The sequence below is a fragment of the Thermobia domestica genome, chromosome 8, assembly GCF_964235325.1.
Source record: "Thermobia domestica chromosome 8, izTheDome1.hap1.1, whole genome shotgun sequence".
Lineage (NCBI taxonomy): Eukaryota > Metazoa > Arthropoda > Insecta > Zygentoma > Lepismatidae > Thermobia > Thermobia domestica.
In genome coordinates, this window is record NC_137461.1 from 258883569 (window position 1) to 258907067 (window position 23499).

Consider the following 23499-nt stretch of genomic DNA (forward strand, 5'->3'; position numbering starts at 1 on the left):
TGAATGTTTCTTTTGTAATGTTTTTATAGTTTGTTATTATTGTTATGCAATTGCAATCAAAGAAAAATTCTAAATATTGTTTAGTTTTAATAATGTTTACTATTAATAAAATAAATAGAAATACAGCTTTTTTTTTTGGAAGGGGGGGTTCATACAAACCCCACGAGAGGCATTTATTGAAATCAGAACTATCTTTGGTATTTATTTATGTATAAATGGGTCAGAGTCAAAGTGGACTCAAATAATTCGTATCTTTATTCCAGGGTTCCCACATTCTGGAAAATCAGGGAATGTCAGGAAAATGAAAACATGTCAGGGAAAGTTAGGGAAATATGCATTTTGCGTAAAATGTCATGGAAAGTCATGGAACGTAAATGTGCAAGACAATTCATGAAGTGTAAATTATTTGGTCTAGGAATTAATTCGTGCGGGTGGACAAGAGATGGCGCAACGAACGGAGCGTCCCACAGTTCCGTGTATCCACACATGTGTTGCAAACCCCTGTCATCGCGTATCGTTCGTAGTATAGGGCAGTGGATTAAAGCGTCAACAACACCAGTTTGTAGTTAAGTAAACATGGCGCAATTTGTGCCTGATAATGTGTTTTTGCGGGGTGTCCTGCTGCATTACTTTAACATGCAGAAAAGTGCGACTGAAAGTCATCGTATTTTGGTGGAAGTGTATGGTGACCATGCTCTAGCTGAGCGAACGTGTCAGAAGTGGTTTGCACGGTTTAGAAGTGGTGATTTCGGCTTGGCAGACCAAGAGCGAGCTGGACAGCCAAAAAAATTTCAAGACGAAGAATTGACAGCATTGCTCGAGCAGGATTCGTGTCAAACGCAGGAACAACTTGCAGCAGCATTAGGCGTTGATCAAACAACAGTCTCCAAACGCTTGAAAGCCATGGGAATGATTCAAAAGATGTCACATTGGGTTCCACATGAATTGAAAGACAGAGACGTTGAAAGACGTAAAACCATTTGCGAATTGCTGCTTCAACGACAGAGCAGAAAGGGGTTTCTGCATCGAATTATTACGGGTGATGAGAAGTGGATCCATTACGAGAACCCTAAACGAAAAAAGGCCTGGGTGAAACCAGGTGAACCAGGTCCATCACAACCAAAACGAGATATTCACTGTGCAAAGGTTATGCTGTGCATATGGTGGGATATGAAAGGTGTGGTGTACTATGAGCTGCTGCAACCGGGTGAAACTATGAATGGAGAACGTTATCGACGACAATTAATGCGTTTGAAGCAAGCTCTGGCCAGAACACGACCAGAATGGGAGAACAGACATGATAAACTTATTGTTCAACATGATAACGCTCGCCCACATGTCGCAAAACCGGTCAAAACCTATTTAGAAAATGTCGGATGGGAAGTTTTACCCCACCCGCCGTATTCACCAGACGTTGCTCCTTCGGACTACTACTTGTTCGATTGCATGAACAACGATTTGATTGGACAGCAGTTTACTTCTTCAGAAGATATCGAAACATGGGTCTCTGACTGGATCGCTTCCAAGGATGAGGACTTCTTTCGCCACGGAATCCGTACATTGCCTGACAGATGGGCGAAAGTGGTGGCTAGCGATGGACAATATTTTTCTTAAGGTATTTATGTATTTTGTGTTTGCACTACAGCTTCAATGTGTGCGTACCAACCGCACGAATTAATTCCTAGACCAAATATGTTTCTTCGAAACTGTCACAGCAGAGTGTGAACCATTTTAAGGGAAATTCCAGAGTCTTATAGCTATTTGTTTGTTTCCTTACTCAGAACTTCTCTCTCTCTTAAGGAATCTAATGGGTCGTTGTGTCAAACAAAGCATTATGACAGTCCAGTGAAGCTTCTAGCTTTGCATTTGACTGCAAATGAAAATTTACTAGAAATAACAAAAGTGGACATTGGTTTTAAGACAGAAAAACTACTTAACCTTTTAATTACGGAGTCTTTTAAAAAAATAAAGCCTGGGATACGGCGCCAATTTTGAACAAAATGTAGGGTTATTTTCAAATGGCTGTGGATCAGGCCCTAATAGTCGTAACCTCACGAAAATTGAAGCATTTTACAGAAAATACATGAAAGTTTCATAATTAGTATGGTTTACCCCCCGACCACTCTAATCTAGGATTACGGGGTGGAGGAAAACATAATTTTTACAACTTTTCTAACAAAAATTTTGAGTTCCGTCCCCCCTCTGCCGCTCTAGAAATTGACGATGCGTATAAAATGCACATCAAAATGTTCTTTGATATTTTCTCAATAACATATAACAGCAGTGTTAACATAAGATACATACAGCATAATTAGGAAATTCCTCAAAATTATACTGTAACTACGCCACTGATTAGGACAAAAATGACAAAATGCAGGGTTATTTTCAAATGATCGTAGCTCAGGTTCTAATAGCAGTAGACTCACAAAAGTTGAAGTATTTTACGGAAAATACATGAAAGTTTTATAATTAATATGGTTTTCGCCCAACCACTGTAACCAAGGATTAGGGGGTGGGGGAAAACAAAATGTTTACAATTTTTTTAATAAATATTTTAGGTTCCGGCCCTCTCTGTCGCCCTAGAAGTTGACAGTGAGCATAAAATTTTCATCAAAATATTCTTTGATATATTTTCAATAACATATAACATCGTTGTTAACATAAGATTCATACAGCATAATTAGGAAATTCCTCAAAATTATAATGTAACTACGCCACTGATTAGGACAAAAATTAGGGCTATTTTCAAATGATCGTAGCTCAGGCTCTAATAGCAGTAGACTCACAAAAGTTGAAGCATCTTACCGAGAATACATGAAAGTTTTATAATTAATATAGTTTTCACCCAACCACTGTAACCAAGGATTAGGGGTGGGGGGAAACAAATTTTTTACAATTTTTCTTATAAATATTTTAGGTTCCGGCCCTCTCTGCCGCCCTAGAAGTTGACGATGAGCATAAAATTTACATCAAAATGTTCTTTAATATATTCTCAATAACATATAACAGCATTGTTAACGTAAGATACATACAGCATAATTAGGAAATTCCTCAAAATTATAATGTAACTACGCCACTGATTAGGACAAAAATGACAAAATGCAGGGTTATTTTCAAATGATCATAGCTCAGGCTCTAATAGCAGTAGACTCACGAAAGTTGAAGCATTTTACGGAGAATACATGGAAGTTTCATAATTAGTATGGTTTGCGCCCGATTACTGTAATCAAGGATTAGGGTGGGTGGGAGAATCATCATCAAAGTCATCAAAATTAAATTCGTCTGTGTCTGAGGAAGGAAATTCAATTTGTTCTTCATCCTACTCCGAATCTGTGTCCATTGTTTCCAACTCGTCTCGATTGTCTTCTGAACCGAGAACATCTCTCGATGCCATTTCTACTAATACACGCAACACCAAAGTCTCACAAGTAAAACCAACGGTAACAAATTTTCAAATTTTAGGGTCCGTAAAGGTAGATTCTACTGTATGTTAAATTAAAATTCGTATGCAGGAAAGAACGCGCTCACAACACTCAGTTCAGACTAACAACACACATATGAAAAGAGGAACAGCGATCTCTACGTCTTACAAAGGCTGTAGGAGCCCAGAAATCCAAACAAACTCTTTTATCACTCTATGTTGTTACCACGCGCAGAAATAAATCTTTCTTTCTCAGCCAGGTCAAGACCTCTCCCCCCACACCCACTATTCCCAATTACGTCCCTGGCACCAAGATTGGAAGGGAAACGTCTCCTGACTGATTATTTATATTTTCTTTCACAACAATTAACTTATTGTTATGTTAAACCTCTGAGAACTAAACTGCGCACTTTAAAAATTTAAATGCGTTTTAAAGAGCTTGTATGACAAATACAAACAGTCACGTTTGTTCACTTTAAAAACAATAACAAAATAATTTCTGCATTCAGCATTTGACTAGTATGTCTCCTTAATAAAACACATGCAAGTGCATATATTTGATACCCAGAAAGTGAAAAAACAATTAGGTTTAGTGGGCAAACTGCAAGGTATCTATAAATAGTTACTTCGTATCCCAAGCCTTATTTTTAGGTAACTAAATATAGTTACTTCGTGTCCTAAAGGTTAAAGAACTGAAAACACCAGATGAAAATAAACTAGCTTTCAAACTTGATTGTCGCAACTTTTTGCTGAGCACAATCAAGAAGATTGTGGAAAGGAGCCCTCTGAAGTACAAAAGAACAATCGAGAATTTGCTCAGACTAAGATGAAACATATCCTACAAACTCTGCATGAGCATAACAGAATATCTGATTCTGTAGCTGAGAAAGCAAAGTGACAGTTTATATCTTTTTGTACTAAAATTTAGGAGTCTCATGACTTAAGAGAATACGAAGAGAAGATGAACAGCATCAGGTTAGATGACTTATTTGCAAAGGTAATGTCCAAGAAACAAGAATATTCCGATTTGTGGCATGTTGTGAAAATATGTTTAATATCATCCCACGGCAGTGCCTCAGTAGAGGGCGAGTTCTCAGTCAATAAGACAATTATTGTAGAAAACCAAATCGAAGATTCTCTGGTAGCACAGAGGCGGGTGCATTATGCAGTTATGTACTATGGAGGTGTGGAATTTGCTCCTGTTAATCGAAGAATGCTTCTCTCAGTTGGTACAGCTCAGAGACGCTATGATGAATACCTTAACCAGAAACGAATCCAAAGTGCAGAGAAAAGTAAAATCAAAGTTGAAAGAAGAAAACCAAATGCTGAAGTTAAGAAATTGGTAGAAGAAAGAAACAAATGGAATTATGTTACAAACAAGAGCAAGAGCTCTCGTAGAACAAATTCAAGAACTGAAAGCAAAACAAAATTGTTTAAAAATGTAAATGTGAGGACTAACATGTCTCAGACTTGGTAATATTAGGACTGATAGTATTAGGCTCAGGAAGAGTTGGCAATGTATTCTAGACTGCTATGTATTGTTTCTTCAAGAGAAAAAAGTCTAATTTGCAATGGTAGAGTATGTGTTACTGAATCATACATATTATATACTTACATGTTAAACTTTGCGTAATAACAAAATATTGAACATAACAAACGTGTAAATGGTAATTAAAGGTGTGTGTTCGACGGCTAGGGATAAAGGAGGCCGTTACAAAAGTGTATGATAGAATTTACCCCATATCTTCCCATTTATATTCAAGAAATTTTGTCAGGGAAAACAAGAATTTGTATCAGGGAGTGTCAGGGAAATCGATCTTCACTTTTTTTTTGTGTTGGAACCCTGTATTCACTTTTCTTACTAATATGTAAATTAAGTCGTTGTATTTCTTTAACTTGGACTAATAAAAGTCGTAGTGAACTAACTTGGACTAAATTAGTTCTTCTGTACTCTGCAGTATTTTGAAATTGTCCATATGTAATTCTGTATAATAGTTTCACTTGTGCAACTGTTTATCTTTTTATTCTTTTGAAATGACTCTCGGCAATTATATTAACAAGTATGTAAAGATCAGCACAACGTATTTTTATCAGCAGACGGCCCTTTGTGAGTGGATCGGCAGACGTATCATGTTTGTGGCCAATTAGTCCCGGTTTCGAGTTCAAATAGAGGACAATTACTCTCGGATGTAAGCCGAGAAGTGGTTTGGATTCCGCTTTAAGCTTATGTGACCCCTTCCAGCATAACCCGGTTTTGCGTAATAACACCAAGGTGAAACAAGCTTATTTCTGTCCATATGTGATATAAATACATAGAGCAAATTATTTAAACAAACAAACAAACAAACAAAAGGTTTTTGGGTTTTTCAATAAAAACCATGGTTTTTGCCAACCCTGATCTTCGTGTGAAAGTTGCACCCACAAAAGATATGTAATACTGGGTTTCTGATAAGAACAATAATTTTCTTTCTATACAGTACCATCAGCACTAATTTTTGGCGTATGTGTGATAGTGCCTATGTGGGTGGTACAGGGTGTCTATCGGTCACGAAAGTCACGAAAATCACGAAAAAGTCACGAAATCAGAAAACGGTCATGAAAGTCAAGAAATTTAGTTTTTGCGTCACGATTTTTTTTTTCCATCCGTACAAATATAAATACAGACTGGAAAATTTTGCTCTATAAAACATCAAAATTCACCACCAAAAATGTCTATGGTCGGCTTTAGACGCTACCAAATCGCAAGCAAAGCACGCTTCTATCGCGTGCGTGAAAATTCGGCCTAATTCGCACCCAAATTTGCTATGTTATAAAATTGAGAATGTTATAAAATTTTATGGTTTGGTAAAGGAAAGCTCACGAAATTTCATTTTGGAAGTTTAGTAGACACCCTGGTGGTACTATTTTCACGGAGGTATTCTGCTCTAATTTTCTGGCGTATTAAGAATATAGTACAAAATGTTTTGATCTTATTACTTTCTAAATTATTGCTTCATTTGTACTAACATTTCGTTTAATGTCGGTAGCTCAAATAAGAGCACATGTACTCTGTTTCATGAAGGAGCTTACTTTCAATTAAACGATTTCAGTGTCCACTGAGACCTTTGTCGATGGCTTCTAAATTACAGACGTTTGTGAAAGTTCCTTTCTTCTGGAGGAATCTCTCTGATTGAAAATGTAAACTACACTTTCCAAAACTGTAACGTAGAAGGCTTCTTGGGAAAAGTACAATGCAGAGTTTATGTGCTTATCGCGTTTTGATTTGGTGTTTTTCCTGTGAGTAAAAATTGGAATGAATTTCCTTTTACCTGTAATTCACTTTTCTGTCAATTCTAGAATTATATACAGTGGGACCCCGATAACTCACAGCTGAAGGGAATAGAAAGTTCGAGTTATCGAGTTTTTCGAGTATTCAAGATTCTGGTTATCAAGGTGGCCACAAGAAACATTCGAGATACCGAGGTTCCCCTTTCCTCATTAAAAATGACTATATAACTCCTATATCTCGGAAGTTTTATTCGTTCAACCTCTAAAACTCGAAGTTGTGAAAGTTTCTTAAAAAGATGGCTATAAAAATAAAATACTATACTGTATTTTTCTGGAGGAGAAGGGTTTCATGTCCAGACATGAGTAAAACACAGTTACAGTACACATTAGCAACAGTGACAGTTACGTAAAAGCGTAGAGCTAGAGCTAGAGTTATCGAGGTCACATCGAGAGAAATTAAAATTATAGAGGTAAACTTCGACTTGTAGAGGTTCGCAGATACGAAAGTTCGAATTACGGAAATTTTTAAATATGATTGTGAAACTCTTAAAATTCAAGTTATCGAGGTTATAATTTTTAAACATTCGACTGAGGTTATTTTAACATTGAATAATTGAGAGTTCAAGGAAATGTTAAAAAAAATTGAGTTATCGAGGTCCAACTGTGTATGTTAGGGTGATCCTTAAAAATCGACTTTTTTTTTTTTTTTTTTTTTAAATCTCACTTCGTGAAATGGTTCCATATCACTCAAAAGTAACCAAGTAACCATAAGAAAAATTAGCTCAATTGAATAACACCAGATGATGCCTCAAGCGACTGTTTTGAGTCCCTTTATACAATATGAGGCGAATGTCTGTAATAGACCCTTGCAAATTGGGAACGGCTAGAGAAAGTGAGATCATATCTTGGCTAGGGTAATAGAGATAGAACTGCATCTATTACTGTACAGTACCATCGTGGTGGGCATCCTGAAGTCCACAATCTTAGATTCAGATTCAAATTTTTTAATCGATAGAGGGTCATGTGACGTATCGTTTTGGGGTACCTTTTCATCACAAACATATCTGACATTGTTATTTTAATCATATAATAATTATTATTTTCATAATATCTGTTTATTAACTTATAGTTTTTAATTTTTTTAAACATAATAAATGTGTGAAAAAGTGAGTGAACAAAAGATTAAAAGAAAACTAGAATGTTACTATATAAAAGTTTTAAAGTTAAAACAACATATAAGATTCATAATGCTACAACAAAACCACATGATACTTGCGCCTAGGAATACCAGATATGACACATAATAAGAATTTTGTATTAAATCTTGTTGAATTATATAATGATATGAAATGAAACGCAGTGAAAATGGCAATCACGCAATTTGGAGTCCTTTCTCTTGATCATTTCTGTTTTACTATTCGTCAGAGTCTGTCTGCAAGAAATCAGTAGGTACATGAAATTTCGAGAAAAAGTGCATGTTTGAGGTGTTAGAAATTGACTTACACCTTGTAATACTGTTTTCCTAACGTCCATTCAGCCAATATTTCTTTATTTTTTTTATTAGAGAATCTTCTGGTTCTACATGCGATCTTGTCACTTGAATCATTTTGTTTTACATGTTTAGAAGTATGTTAATCAGAAAGGATAGCAGCTACTACTTCAAGAGAGAGGTGTATCAGAGATGCCTACAAAATTTGTAAGGATTTTTTAAAGAATAAGTATACATTTAAAATATAATCTGTCCTATATACAAATGGAGGACAGATTACCAGTGCAAATAGTTTGGTGCGGGTCCATATACCCATGCCATCTGCATAATCATAAACACTCATCCTTAGAAGGTTAACTGACTTATAAATTTTAATTTTCTACTTTTATTTTTAGATACTCATGACATAGTGTTACGATTCAACCATGCGCCCACAAAGGGCTATGAAGTGGATGTGGGGATGAAGACAACGATTCGTATTGTTAATTCTCAGGTAGTCTCCAAGCCAAAGTTCGATTTCTTAAATTCTCCAATGTATCAGAACGTCACACTTCTTGCTTGGGATCCAAGCAACTATTCTTCCACGCTAGAAGAGGTAAGTAATAAATTCAGCTGGAAAAACTTTCCCACTGTTTCCTGTCGTTATTTATTTTTTATTTTTTTTAAATTATGCAGATAATGTTCCGCGAATAATTAATCAAATTTTTCTATTTTGGTATTTCACATAATTCATTTATCTTTTCTCAAAGATGTTTAATTATAGGCTTACAATAAAGTATTAATATCATTATTAATCTTAGTATATAGTATTTTGAATTTTAGAGTGGCAAGGTAGCTTAGTGGTAGAGCACTTACCTCTGGTGCGTGGGGTCCCTGGTTCGATTTCCGATCAAGTAAGTTTGTGGTGGACAACATGGATTTTCTCGGGATACTCCTTTTCCTCCCACATTGTCATTCCGCCAACTCTTCTATCATTATTCACTTGCTTTAACAGGGGTCTATCGGTCACGAAAAAGTCACGAAATCAGAAAACGGTCATGAAAGTCAAGAAATTCAGCTTTTGGGTCACGATTTTTTTATCTGTACAAATGTAAGTACATACTGGAAAATTTTGTTCTATAAAACGTCACAATTCACCACCAAAAATGCTTATGGTCGGCTTTAGGCGCTACCAAATCGGAAGCAAAACATGCTTCTATCGCATGCATGAATATTAGGTCTGATTCTCATCGAGATTCACTCTTGAGAATTTTACGAAATTTTATTGTTTTGTAAAGAAAAGGTCACGAAAAAGTCACGAAATTTCATTTTGTTATTTTAGTAGATACCCTGTTTAATTATCGTCTCCTTCAGCCTAACGGGCATGAACTTGGAATGTTGAACTGAAACATTTCATTTCATTCCAAGTATTTTGAATTTTTACTTGACACTAATTGAAGAGTGAAAAGAAAAGTTATAATAATTTAATCTAATAAATGACAACTAAGGATAATTGCTATTTGATACAATGGGAGGCCTATCTAGTACAGTAAATGAAAATTCTCCTGTAAACATCTAAAAGTCCGTGAACTGTTTCAAGGTACTCCCCTTGATGGGATAAGTTTGTAGTTCGATAGTAAGATTTTTTCCTATTCCTACTTTATGGGTTGTATAAAAGAAAGAAAGAAAAAAAAAACTTCGGATGTGTTTCTGCGCATGATCATAAATAACAAACACTCAATTGAAGATTTTGAACTAACATTCAATTAAGCGATCTTGAACTGCGAATCACTCAGCAAACTGATAGTGATGTAATATTCGTTGAACATTTTTTTAGCTTAAAATATTACACAAATACACATATTTATTCAGAAAGTACGGCAATTTAATACAAGTAGCAATGTCACCTATACACCACTTGAAGAAGTTTGGTTTTGTCAGTATTGGAATAGAAAGTAATTGATTTTTGCCACTTCTGGTTTTAGTAAAGAGATTAAAGTGGAGATTGAATATAGTCTTGGGACGCTTGATTGCAGGAAACAGTTTTCACTATCTATCTTTAATCTATAACGATCAATGTTAAAACCGGAAGGAGTTGGTCTCTGCCGCTTCCTGTTTTAGTAGAGATTAGGGTGAAGGTGGAATATATTTTTGAGAAACTTGGTTGATTACAGAAAACATTTTCACATTATCGGTTACAGTTTTTATTTTGTAGCGATCAACGGTAAAACTGAAACTGGTTATTTTCTGCCACGTTCGGTTTGAATAGAGTTAAGAGAGATGATGTTACCTATTATTAGATTGCTAAGTCGATTTATAAACCACTTCTCGTCATCTTTTATTGTTTTTCTTCTGTGTAGATTAAAATGATGATAGATTTTCACCACTTCCGGTTTTAATAGTGAGTTAAGGATGGAGATGAAGTGTATTCTTGGGACGGTTAATCAATTGCAGCAGAGGCGGCCTTAGTAGTATGCAGGGCCCCGGTCGGGAGGGTTCGGTAGGCGAAGCCAGGAAACATAGGTGAAATTTTTGAGAGGGTAAGGGGTTCTTATGGCATGGGGGTCGATATAACTTACGACATTAATGATTCGGAAACATTTTACATGCATGCAAGATCAACAAACTAGAACACATAATAAAACTATCACTGACTTACGAAGCAGCTGCTTTGACGGTCACAGACGGAAGTCCACTTTTCTGGCTTTTCGCTGTGCAAAATCGTTGATAAGGTCCTCGTAATCCATTGTTGAGGCAACTTCCTTTTCGATGGACAAAATAGCTAAACCGCACAAGCTGCTTTGCGACATTGTTGATCGTAGATAGTTTTTGATAAGTTTCAACTTCAAAAAGCTTCTTTCCGCGCTGGAAACTGTCACAGGAATTGTCAACATAATTCTGTATGCAATAATGATGTTGGGAAATGAATCTCGAATGGGCCAAACGTACTGAAGACACGCTTGGGCGGCATTGATGTTATCAGGAAGCATTTCTCGAAAAATCTTCAATTCTGCGCACAAGTCAATTCCGTCCAAATCGCGTGAATCTTCTGCGCGTAACATGTTGTCCAAATCCATGCAGCACTTTAACAAATAATCGTCGTTCAATCACCGCAAACCCTTCAAGTTGTATAGAAATCCAAAGATTGAAGCATACTCTTCCAGTTGTTCGAATCTTTTTTCCATTGAGGTAAGTGCTTGATCCACTATCCATAAGAAATATCCTGTTCTGAAGGACTCCTCCGGCGAAGATGTTTCTTTGTCGTTACCCTCATAATCGAATTGTTTTTTCTTGCATCTGACTTTTCGTTCCTTGAATTTCTGAGCTACGTTCATTTCGGACGCAATTTCCTTTGCTGCGATCATAGCATCGAAGAATCCGGTTTCCCGGTACTTTCTCAAGAAAGTAACAAGGCCTTTGATTTGCTGTATTGCCACATCGAGCTGCATGTCAGCTGATTGCAAAGTTTTGCTGACAGCATTCACAGCAAATAAAATGTCATACCATATGATTAAGCTCAGAATAAACTCGAAGCTTTCGAGCTCATAATTTGCAAGACATTCGGCTTCACTTTTTACTAGCAGATCATTGGCGGTATCTGCGACAGTCAACAGTGCCTTCCTGACTTCTTTCGTCTGATAACGCAGCGCTTTCACACTTTTCAGGCGGCACTCCCACCGCGTTTCTGAAAGTGATTTTGTAGTCATGAAAGGCACGGTTTCTTCCAAAATTTTCCACCTTTCAGCCGAGGGAGCAAAGCATTTATATATTCTTTGTATGACACCAAAAAAGTCTGTGCTTGGGAGTTGCATTTAGCCATGTCTCCTAAAACAAGGTTCAAAGTATGGCAGCCACACGGAGTGTAAAATGCTCGACTGTTCATGCGAAGAATGTGCGCTTGAACTCCTTGGTATTTTCCCTTCATGTTCGCACCATTGTCGTACCCCTGGCCACGACAATCGGTGATGTCCAGACCGAGGTTCGCCAGTGCGGCAAGAAGAGCTTCAGACAACCCCTTTCCTGTTGCGTTGTCCACATCCAGAAATTCGATGAAGTGCTCCACCACCTTCACTTCCGTATCTGATACGTCCACAAAACGCAATATTAGGGACATTGCTCTTTGTGGCCAACATCAGGCGTGCAGTCAAGGATGATGGCAAAATATTTAGCAAGTTTCACTTTATCAATAATTTTCCCCTTTACTTCTGACGCCATCAGGTTGATAAGCTCGTTTTGGATCCTATGCCCGAGGTAATGGTCGTGAGCCTCGTCGTTCTTAATTCGGCGGAGATGCTCTTGCATGGTTGGATCGAATTTGGCCAGCATCTCAACTAAACCTAAAAACTGACCATTGTTCGGCGCATAAAGTTTCTCCGTTCTCCCACGAAATGCGCTGTTGTTTTCGGCAAGGTACTGTACAATCGCTAGAATTCTTGTTAACACTGCGCGCCAATGCAGCTTTTCTTTTCTAATTCGTTCTAGCATCATGTTATCTATTGCGCTACCATTGGACATTCTCCGAGCTGATTCCAACCACGCTGTCATGCACTTAACGTGATTTACAGAAACTTCGTGGTGCTGAAGTTTATCGCCAAGATGCTTCCAGTCGCAGCAGCCTTCGTTTGCTAACTGGCCTCTGGTAGCTGTCGTGCCAAACAACTTACAAGGAAAGCAAAATACTCTGTCTCTGATCTTCGAATAACTTAGCCATCGCCTATCCACTGTTTCTCCGTTCGGCATCCTCCGTGTAAAGAAATTGTTCGAAAAATGTCTGTTACTTTCGTCCTTTGGGTATTCACAGTCACTTAGCCTGATTGGACCCTTCTCCACTAACATGTCACGCACTTCACTTTTAATATGTTTCCAATTACCTGGATCGTATATGTCCTCGAACAGTGTGCTCGTCGTTTTAAGAATGTCAGAAGTGTGCAGAGGAATAGTCGCGCTTTCATAGGAGAGGTCACTTTCTGGGTCTGTTGCAACAACGTTGTCCCCAGAGAATTGCACCAAGTTTTCATTGTTGCTTGTGGGACAACAGGGCGTAGAAACAGTTTTGTTGCCGGCTAGTTTGTTTTCTTCGTCGGACGCAAAACTTGGTATCACAACCTGGTCTGTCGCATCACACCGGTCGCTCACAGTCACAGACAAATCATCATCCGTGTTCTCAAGTTTTTGGTGTTAATCCGCTGATTTTACCGCTACAACAAACTTGTCCAAAGATTCCTTTTGCTTCTTCTTTATATTTCCGTTTCTTGGCTTTCGCAGCCCCACTTTGTATTTACGGAATTTGTCTCTGTCTCTGCCACTCATGATGGTCACTTATTCTTTGCCCAATAAACGAATAATCGGAAGACACTCACGCACTAATCATAATATTACGTATCCACATCTCACTACGACTGTGCGGTCCGAATTCCGAAGCCAAACTGAGGTGCTACACAAGGCGTACAGTAGGAGCTATTTCTTAGAAGCGATGACTCAGAGGTGTCCGTAGCAACAGGACCACTCTTCTGACCCAAAAGCAACAATCAACATGACTTCTCACTCTATTTCGACAACAAAGAAAAGTTGAGATAAGGCCATTTAGAGTCACGTGCATGGTATTAGCGTCGCCTTGTTTGCTGACCCATTGTTAATCCGAAACTCAAGGGCGTAATTATTACGGTACTTTAAAACCAAAAATATCATGCTAAACGCTTTCATAGTAATGGTGTAAATTTCGGGAATTTAAGGCTTCTAAAAATAAAATATTGAGTAAGAAGTTCTGGTTTATGAAAACTGGTTTCCGAAGAAATCCACCACACCGTATTATTGGCCAAAGTATTCACTTAATTCTAAGCTACGGTACATTAGAATGTTGCAGAGGCCCCGTATATTTGAGCTGACTGTGACAAGAGAATATCCTATTGCGGGGCCTGGGGCGGATGCCCCAGTCGCCACCCCCAAATGCCGCCTCTGATTGCAGAAAACATCCTCTCGCTATTATTACAATTTTTGCTCTATGGTGATTAACGTTATAACCGGAAGTGGTTGATTTCAACCACTTCCTGTTTGAATATCACCTCCATCAACGAACTCAATTCGTAATTTTTGACCTTCAACAACCTGATCAAATTTGGTGATGATCCATCAAAATAGTTCTTGAGGTATTGTGTCTCGTAGTTGGACGGACGGACAGACAACATAAATATTGTAGTGTACTACTTGATTTTTTTATAAACATTACACGTGCTCCTGTTTGTAAACATCAACCACATGTATTTACGATGAAGTACTACACCTCACGTTGGATTACTACAGAAGCAGACGACAAAATACCAGTACTACCTACAGTCACATGACGACAAGGGAGTAGCAGCGCCACTGCTGTCCAGAGCACCTATGTAACGGAGAAGATTCCATGGACAGTCATCAGTTTGCGATTGGTCACTCCGCCTCTAGCTTGCCTGGAGCTCTATGAGAAAGCCAACCCAAACTCTAGGCTTTTCCTTTCTTCCCGCTTAGCTTGCTTCGGAGTTCTGTGGCTTCTCAAACCCGTCTTTGCTTACTTCGGAGCATTAGGGATTCCTAATCCACTTCACCTAGCTTGCTGTGGAGTTCTGTGGAGATCCTGCCCTTGGTTGCTCGGGCCTTGGGTCACCCTTGTTTTACGTTGTATTTAGAGAAATTGCATTATTGTACTACTCTTGTAGAATACTGTTTATAATAAACCGGTGGTGTAAAAAGATTCCATTACAATTACTCTACCAAGCTCTATCTACTTCTATACAGGGAGAGTTTTACAATATACAAAGGAGTGTTAGTAAACTAAACTCCTTAAAACTTAGTGTATTTAGAAACTGAACCATTCTTCAGATGCACCGAAGAAGAGATGAGGAGTGTCTCAAAACAGTTCGCTGTTTTTTACTTGCGGATGTTTTCAGGTATGCGAATTTTCATTTACTGTGGCCACAAAGGATATATATTAAGATAATTATTGAATGAAACGAATGTTACAAAATAAGAAATATAAACGAATCTTTTAAAAAAAATGGATTGGTATTCCACAATTTCTGGTTATCACGCAGCTTGAAAAAGATGTTTCGGAAGTATAATTTTAGTCCAGTCAATTTACGTCATTAGATATAGAAATATCATATCTTCATTTAAAAAATACTCTGTAGACAAGGACGTGGTGGCACGTGTGATGATCTTACTTTTGAATATCAAGTTAGACATATAGGCTTGTCAAGTAACATAAAATTTAGGTTTTATATAATAAATGGAGGATACTTCGATTTTTTTAATATTCTCTATAAGTGCGAACCATTGAAATTTAAAGAGTGGAAAATGTATGACTGGACCGTGAAGCGTATCATTTATTATACAGATTATTTGAAGAGTCCGGAGTCATAGGCCAAGTCAGTTATGAGTAAATGTACCAAAAAATGAAAAAAGAAAAAAATTGTTGCAAATAGGTGATTTTCAATCTAATATGATGGAGTTTTTCCAATCGAACCAGCCGTTTGGCTCCAGTATAATGTACTCCTAACCTAACTCAAGCCTCCTTGCTTGCCTGGAGTTTTGAGGCCTCCTGCCCACTCTGCTTGCTTGGAGCATTGTGGGAACATGACTGCTCTCCTACCTTGCGTGGAACTCTGAGAGATTCCTAACCGCAACCATCCACCTTTTGTGGAGCTTCGTAGTTTTTCTACCTGCTTATCTTGCCTGGAGCTCTGTGGAACTCCAACCTCTCTTTGGTTGCCTGGAGCACTGAGAATCCTAGCTCACTTCCACTCAGCTTTGTGGGGATCCTTCCTTTGACTGCCGTAGGCCTTGGGACACCTGTTTACCGTACTATTTACTAGATTTTATATTCGTCTTAGTGATTCTATGTCACATTGTTTTATAACAGAAACTTGTATAATAAAAGGTTGTGGGGGGAAATCGAATCCCGTGTGTATATTTTCTACTTTCTACCTTAACAAGGCTATTTTACAGTATACAATTCAATTATTATTGGCGTTCAAGAATCGTCACTGGGTTGTCGAAACAGATTTTGAGTTGTGGTGCAGTTCATGGAGTCTAAAAGCTTGTTAGAAACCTCAAGAGTTAAAAACACTGTGATTCGCCAAGGAGAGAACTGGGTAACGTAGCGTTTAGTGCACCGACATCGTGAGCCGGAGACTCGGTTTCGACTCGCTCTCCAGTCGCAAAAGTTTCACTTAACAGGTTGACTGCCAAGGTGATTTGAGGGTACTGGTCCCAGGAGGCCATAAATTTCTTCTTACCTTTGCCTCAATTATGGATAGTCATGTCACATTTTTGTCGCGATATTTTGCTTCTCCTAAAAATGTACCAATGGGAGCCGAGCACCATATGTCATGCTCATGGCCTCTCAGTAATTTGAGACAATGAGCATCATATATGATGCTCAAGAACCTGAATAGGTTAGTAATTTATGATATCAAGCATGAGCATCATATATGGTGCTCATGGCCCCACAGAAAAATAAGGTGAGCACCACATATGGTGTTCATGGCAGTCAACCTTGAAGAACATTATATAAAAAATCACTTAAAAAAACTATGGTGATGATACACAGTCTGAATTGTCAAAACATTTATTTGAACAAATCATAAAATTAGTACAGTGAATATGTTACATAAGATCATAATATACAATACAGATAAAAACGAAAACATATGAATCATTAATTTTGATGCCTAACTGACCCAAGTAAACTACATACCAGGGACGTATTTACATTGAAGAATGTTCTGTATTGTATCTTTACATTTTATTTGAGTGAGCTCTTTTCTATCAATTTTGTATATTTGCTCTCTATATACAGTATATTTTTAGAAAAAGGATATAATAATGTCTGAAAATTCACTGAGAAGAAAAACGCAGTTGGGTTTCAAACTGTGGTGTAGAATTATATATTAAGTATCTTATTGAAAACATTATTTTTCTCCTTGTGTAATTTGACATTTTAAATTTATGACGTATTTTAAATGTATTTTACCTTCGACGAAAATAATATGAAAGAAATACAGTAATATTGGAGAATTAAGGATTTCTAAGATACCCTAGTATTCATCCTTCGGAAACAACAAAGCACTCGGAGAATTGAATCTTCACTTGAGACAATAAAAAATAATAATGAACGAAATGCGTCATTTCGGGGCTATGGCAATTCGAAAATTATGGAAACGATAAAATAAAGGGTCGTAACTCGAGAAAGAAATGTGGGATCAAGGTCGGGTAAAAGAACGTAGTGATTATTTTGAGCTTAGATATTATCAATACCAGCAGATATGGGGGCATGGGTGGTGATAGGATTACCTTGAAGCATAGAAGGAAGAAAGTTCATGATCTTCTAGAAACGATAATTCAGAGATCAAAAACTGAAAACTTGCACACTTCCATATTCACTGGTACATTAATGAAAGCTAGGCTTAAAATAATCACTACTTTCTCTTAGCCAACCGTTATCTGACATTTCGTTTTGATGTACGATCCTTTTCGTTACGTTTCATCCAGTTTTTGGAGGATTGCAACTTCAAAATGATACATTTGTGCACCCATGTTGGTGTATAATTTTTTTAAATGGTACCTTGTGATAATTCATTTCCTATAGTTTTTTGGTGTTATTTCTGCGTATATATACGAGGGTTGGGGCAAAAGTCATGGCAACTATTTTTTTTCTTGAAGATACCAGTCCGGTTGGAAAATGTGAGATATACAGACGAAAGGGCAAGGTGTTAACTATACATGTGGAAATGAATAGCACTGAAATATCGTAACACACTAATTTATTACGGTAGTATACAGGGCAATATGGCCTTCACGGTGCAAAAGATTGACAACACAGTACGCATACTTTTGACATGACAAATCTGGGCCTAAAAACCCTCAAAGTAGTTCCCTGCTACTTGAATCAGACTTTGCCAACAATGTGGGAGGCGCTGAATATCATCCTCCTCAGCATTTGCCGCGCTATGTGTGAATCGGGTCAATTGTTCGCGCACAGCATTAGCAATGTCCTCGCGTGTTGCAAACCGCCTACCACGTAGTGGTTCCTTAATCTTTCGAATGAGATCAAAGTAACAGGACGAAATGTCAGGAGAGTACGGTGGGTGCTCCAATTCTTCCCATCCCCAACATCGCAGTAGCTCCCCTACACACTCTGCTTTATGTGGTTTTGCATTATTGTGCAGGGTTATTGCACTGTCCACAAGATACGGACGTTTTTCTCGAGCGCCACGTCGTACCTGTCGCACCAGGAAGTCCCTGTAGTACTGTGCGGTCACTGTTCTGCCATGTGGAACAAAGTGGCAAACAATGACACCCCTGACGTCATACGCGACGATCACCATCAATTTGACTGGGGAAGGATTCTGACGGAACTTCTGCCTCCTTGGTGATCCAACATGTCACCACTCCGCGGACTGACGTTTCAGTTCTGGTTCGTATGCCCTGGCCTAAAATTCATCGATGGGGATTATTCGTGACAAGAATTGATCGCCGTCCTGTTGCCAACGTGCAAGGTGGTCGGAGCATATTGCATAGCGCATCTACATTTGAACTTCCGTCAGTGCATGCGGTACCCACCCCGATGCGATTTTGCGTAGTTGCAGCTCATTACGCAATATCCTGTGGACGGTCCTTTTTCTCGATGCCACTTGCCTCCGCCAACTCCAGTAGCATCCATTGTCTGTCTTCATCCAGGAGCTGATCGATGACAACACGTGCCACGTCGGTCCGCACACTGACAGGTCGTTCCGAACGTTGCTCATCACTGGTTGACACGCGTCCTTGCTGAAACTTTCCTACCCACCGTGCTACTGTCCGGTATGGTAGGGCATTATTCCAAAGGGCTTCCACTAATTCACTGTGACATTCCATCGCATTTCTCCCTCGGAGAACGGCTATTTTGATGTAAGAGCGCTGCTCAACACGGGTTACTTGCATTTCGCACGACACTCACCAACTGACTGATTTCACAGTCCTCGCTGTGCTACTACCAGCTATCACAGAGCCATCTGTTGTTCTGCATACACACTATGCCTGCAGAACTTCCACACGACATATGTAAGTTTGTGATCCACTCACATATCTGGAAGAAAAAAAATAGTTGCCATGACTTTTGCCCCAACCCTCGTGTATATATATATATATATATATATAGAGAGAGAGAGAGAGAGAGATGTATATAGTGTGTTAATGAATTATACTGATAAACTTTAAAAGATTATTCCTCATATCAAAATAAGAAAAAAAAAGTTCATGTGGGTATTTGGGAAAAGTGCATAGTTTCGGAGCTGGGGGTCACCCAAAGCGTAGAAAGTTGTATCGCAGCACACGTTATTCCAGACATTAGGAAACGCGGAGCTAGCTGTTCGTAACACTTCCGATCTTCTGTTGATGTGATAATTGCTGTCAAGGATTACTTTTGGTCTACTTTGGACTCACTGTGCATATCTGGGCATTGCAACATGTCGGAGAATTATGTCCTTGCGCATCATTCTCATTAACTCTCGCACTATCTAGGTAGTTTGTGTAACGCGGACTACCAAGAGGAGGTATTTTGTACCCTCGTGTTAAAATAAAATATATCTCACAAAAGAAATAAATTAGAAACTCTCACAAAAATCTGAGACTCAAGTGAACAGTATATGGATAAGACTAACTACTGTTTATTATGCTGCCATCTAGAAGTGACATTTCTAAATATCAGTCACATCTACCAACGAAGGGGTACTTTATGTCCACCAGCAAAAAAATAACAAATTTATGAGACGCACTTACGTGAAAGTCTCAAAAAAATCTACAATGACTAAAGCGTACAGTACACGAGATAAGACTAACAGCCAAATTCGGAAAAGGTGAGAACAGCTGTTTATTATAGTGTCATCTAGAAGTGACACTTCTAAATGTCAGGCACATCCCTACTAACTGGGAAGTAAAATATCAAATTTATGAGATACATTAACGTTCAATTTGCATCATCATAACGTATGCGCTTTAGCTAAACATGTTTAGCAATAACATATTTTTTCACAATTTTATAGAAGAGTAATTAAAAAAAATACTTTGGTGGGCACAAAATACCCCCTCCCCCATTGGTAGTGTGAGGGTTAATAAGTATGCATTTTTGGATGGCGTATGCATTACTTCCTTTCGTTCACATGAACCACCAATCCACGGTTCCTCGTGTTCGAAGCAATGCCTACCTCTACTATTACTGCCAACAAACTTGTATTTCAACAAATTGATTTGTCAGTTGCTCGTTTCAAACCAATAACAAATTACAAAAACAGAATTTCTTTCTGTACACATACTATACTACGACACAATAATGCTTCCAGTATGTTAAAGTAATTCTGGGGGATTATTTTTTTTCCTGGTGTGGAGCTTGTAAGGTTCCATACCCTCACGTGTAGCAACTACTATAAACACATGTTTCAACCACAGACACGTGTTATTGTGTTCAAAACATAATCACCACCAAACGATGAAAGGAGGATACCGGAAAGACACGAAGTTATTTCGAAAGGAAACCGAAGACGGCCGACTCTCTCCTCACGGACCTCCCCTTCAGAGAACACCCATAAAAGAAGACCTCAAGTAGATAAAAGCATCAATTCCAGTACTAAGCGCCAACCTTTCTAAACTATCTTCCGAAACCGCCTTGGGTTACAGAGATTTCCTTAAATCCCAACTCCCGAAGCCGCTATGGGCAAAGGGGTATCCCTATAACTACCTACTCCAAAGGTTGCGATGAGTAAAGGGGTAATCGTTAACTACACTATCTCCTGAAACTGCGATGAGTAAGGGAGATATCCTTTGAATCACTGTAGTTGTGGGCTAGGACATTTTATCTTTTGAATCTGAAGCCACTTTTCATCTGCTGAAGTTTCGTCTCCACACTGGATAACATCTGATAAACTTAGTATTATTTACAAGAACTTTGTAAATTTTTTAAGACACTATTTTTATAATAAAACGGTGAAGGGCTTCCAGACTTTTTATTACACTCTACCAAATATTGCAATATGCATTTTTGGATGCCGTACGTGTGACTTCCTTTCGTTCGTATAAACCGCCACTCCACGATTCCTTGTGTTCGAAATAATGCGTGTTGCAATTTATTTATTACACGTTTTTTGGACGACCCTAGCTCTGAAGCCATGCACTTTTCCCCACAGTTTGTGTGTGTGTGAGTGAGAGAGAGAGAGAGAAAGAGAGAGATTGAGTTCGTGTGAGTAAGTAAGCAAGTAAGCAAGCAAGTAAATAAGTAACTAAGTACGTAAGTAAGTAAGTAAGTAAGTAAGTAAGTAAGTAAGTAATCACCTCTTAAAATTTGATGGTATAGCTCACAGCTGAAACATAAGCACACACACTAGAAAAATACACTTTCAGCACTTTCGCTTAATACTTTATCCCATACGTAAGGGAAAATGAGAAAAATAAATAAATAAATAAATAAATTACAGAATAGTGTGACTGCATTGCAACACTTCCCCCCCACCTGAACCTCTTCCCATTAAGTCTTCTTTTCTCCAATTTTTCATTTCTTTTTCTGTATCTTTTTCTCCTTTTCTATCAGACGAAATTTAGCGAGAGAGCTTATATTGTATCATTTTATTGTGTGATTATATTGAACTATTTGCTAGTAAGTAATTCATTTTTCATTCTCACTTCAGAGATCATTTGTTACAACTGTATATATAACTGCAATTTTGAAGAAGAGTCCACTAATGAGTGCACAATTTTTTATTTGTTTTCAGTGGTACAGCCATCCTGATTTCAATCTGTTCACAACCTACTTTCATCACAGGGTATTGTATCCTAATCAGCCCTTCTACATTCTTGATCCAAGAACTCAGTGGAATTTATGGGATTTTATTCAAGGACACATTCCTGTCAGAATACGAAAAAATCCCCCATCATCAGGCTTCTTAGGTAAGTATTTAAGATAAAAATATAATAATTGTTTTTAATACAATAGAACTATTAAAATTTATAACAGAACAAGGAAGATTGTTATATTAAATCTTTGTACAGCCTGTAAAATTGGATTGCCACTCAGTGAAGTTATTTGCATGCACATTAGGCGCTGAGAAAGTTGCAGCTTATGTCCCCAAATAAAGCTCATAGGTGATATAAGTATTTTTTCTTTTGCTTACAGTTGCTGTATTTCTTTGTTTCCCTTTTTCATTGCGTGGAAACTATAAAGAGTACAAGAGATTTGTGAAGATAATTGACATAAACGTTATGAAAGGAGAAGAAAACAAAGAAATAAGAGAGAAAGGATCTCCGGATGTGTAGCTCTTTGTGTTGCGTTAGCAGTAAAATTATATTTTAGCAAAAAGCTAACATCGATATAGCGAATCGATATAGATTGTAATTCCATCCCAAAAGGGCGGCCCTGCATAGTGTAGTTGCTAACACTCTCATCTTTGATGCGAGCGGTCCCGGGTTCAATCCCCAGTGGGGACACTCGGTCGACCGGTGGGGACACTGTGTACTATTGTAAATTTTGTGTAACCGTTGCTCATATGATTGTCATAAACTCATTTATTCATTATTTTGGCAATGTGCAGTTCAAGCAGTTTAATTCTCTTTTTAATTTAAAAGGACTAGCGCATCTTAGCAGACGATGTGTATGTGTGTGTGTGTTCTCTCACTCCGAAGATGCATGTGGGCGTTGTGACCTTGATCAACACTTTTTCAGCCAATCACAGCTCTGTCTGCTCTTACGTCATTTAACGCGTGAAACCCACGCGAACAGCGAGAGCTGAAGAGATTTAGCGGGAGAAAAAACTATTCGGCGCGCGAAAGCAACTAAAAGGACAGCTTCTAGCATAACGCTGCACAGAAATAAAGTATAAAAATGTAACTTCCAAGTATCTTCGCCTATTTAGTTATTTACATACAATCCATGTAAATTCAGTATTGTAACCGATATCCCACATCGGATTTGTAAGTATTATTAACCTATTATTAAAATTTTCAAATCGATTGACGAGTGTTTTCTGCGATTGTGCATGTCATCTCCTACGCCTCATGGCTGTCTATTGAGTACATGGTGCAAAATTTACTTTTTATTTATTTGTGTAATTTGTTAATTTTCCAAAATTCTACGATGCTGAATTTTTGTGTCTCTAAAAGTTGTACGTAGAATTTTTGCTTATGTGCGACTGGCGTTGAAAGGAGCTTTCTTCGGATAACTTGTTTCATCGTCAACGCTCGAGCAAACGTCCTATTTACGACTATCAAATATAATGCTTGCTCTATCTGGATCACCATCCTATGGAGTAAACGTTATAAAATGGTGCCGGGATATATTTATCGA

At 38.0% G+C, this 23499-nt stretch overlaps 1 protein-coding gene across 2 annotated transcripts in view; it reads left to right on the forward strand.

Annotated features, from left to right (window-relative positions):
* SiaT (beta-galactoside-a-2,6-sialyltransferase) overlaps positions 1 to 23499 on the forward strand; it is a 55892-nt gene that overhangs the window by 17084 nt on the left and 15309 nt on the right. The window contains exons 3-4 of one of the 2 annotated variants that reach the window (XM_081769665.1): positions 8573 to 8772; positions 21932 to 22110. In XM_081769665.1, coding sequence (XP_081625791.1) covers positions 8573 to 8772; positions 21932 to 22110 — 379 coding nt within the window. Of the gene's footprint in view, positions 1 to 8572; positions 8773 to 21931; positions 22239 to 23499 lie in introns of those variants that run through there. The other variant, XM_081769664.1, reaches the window with a different exon arrangement.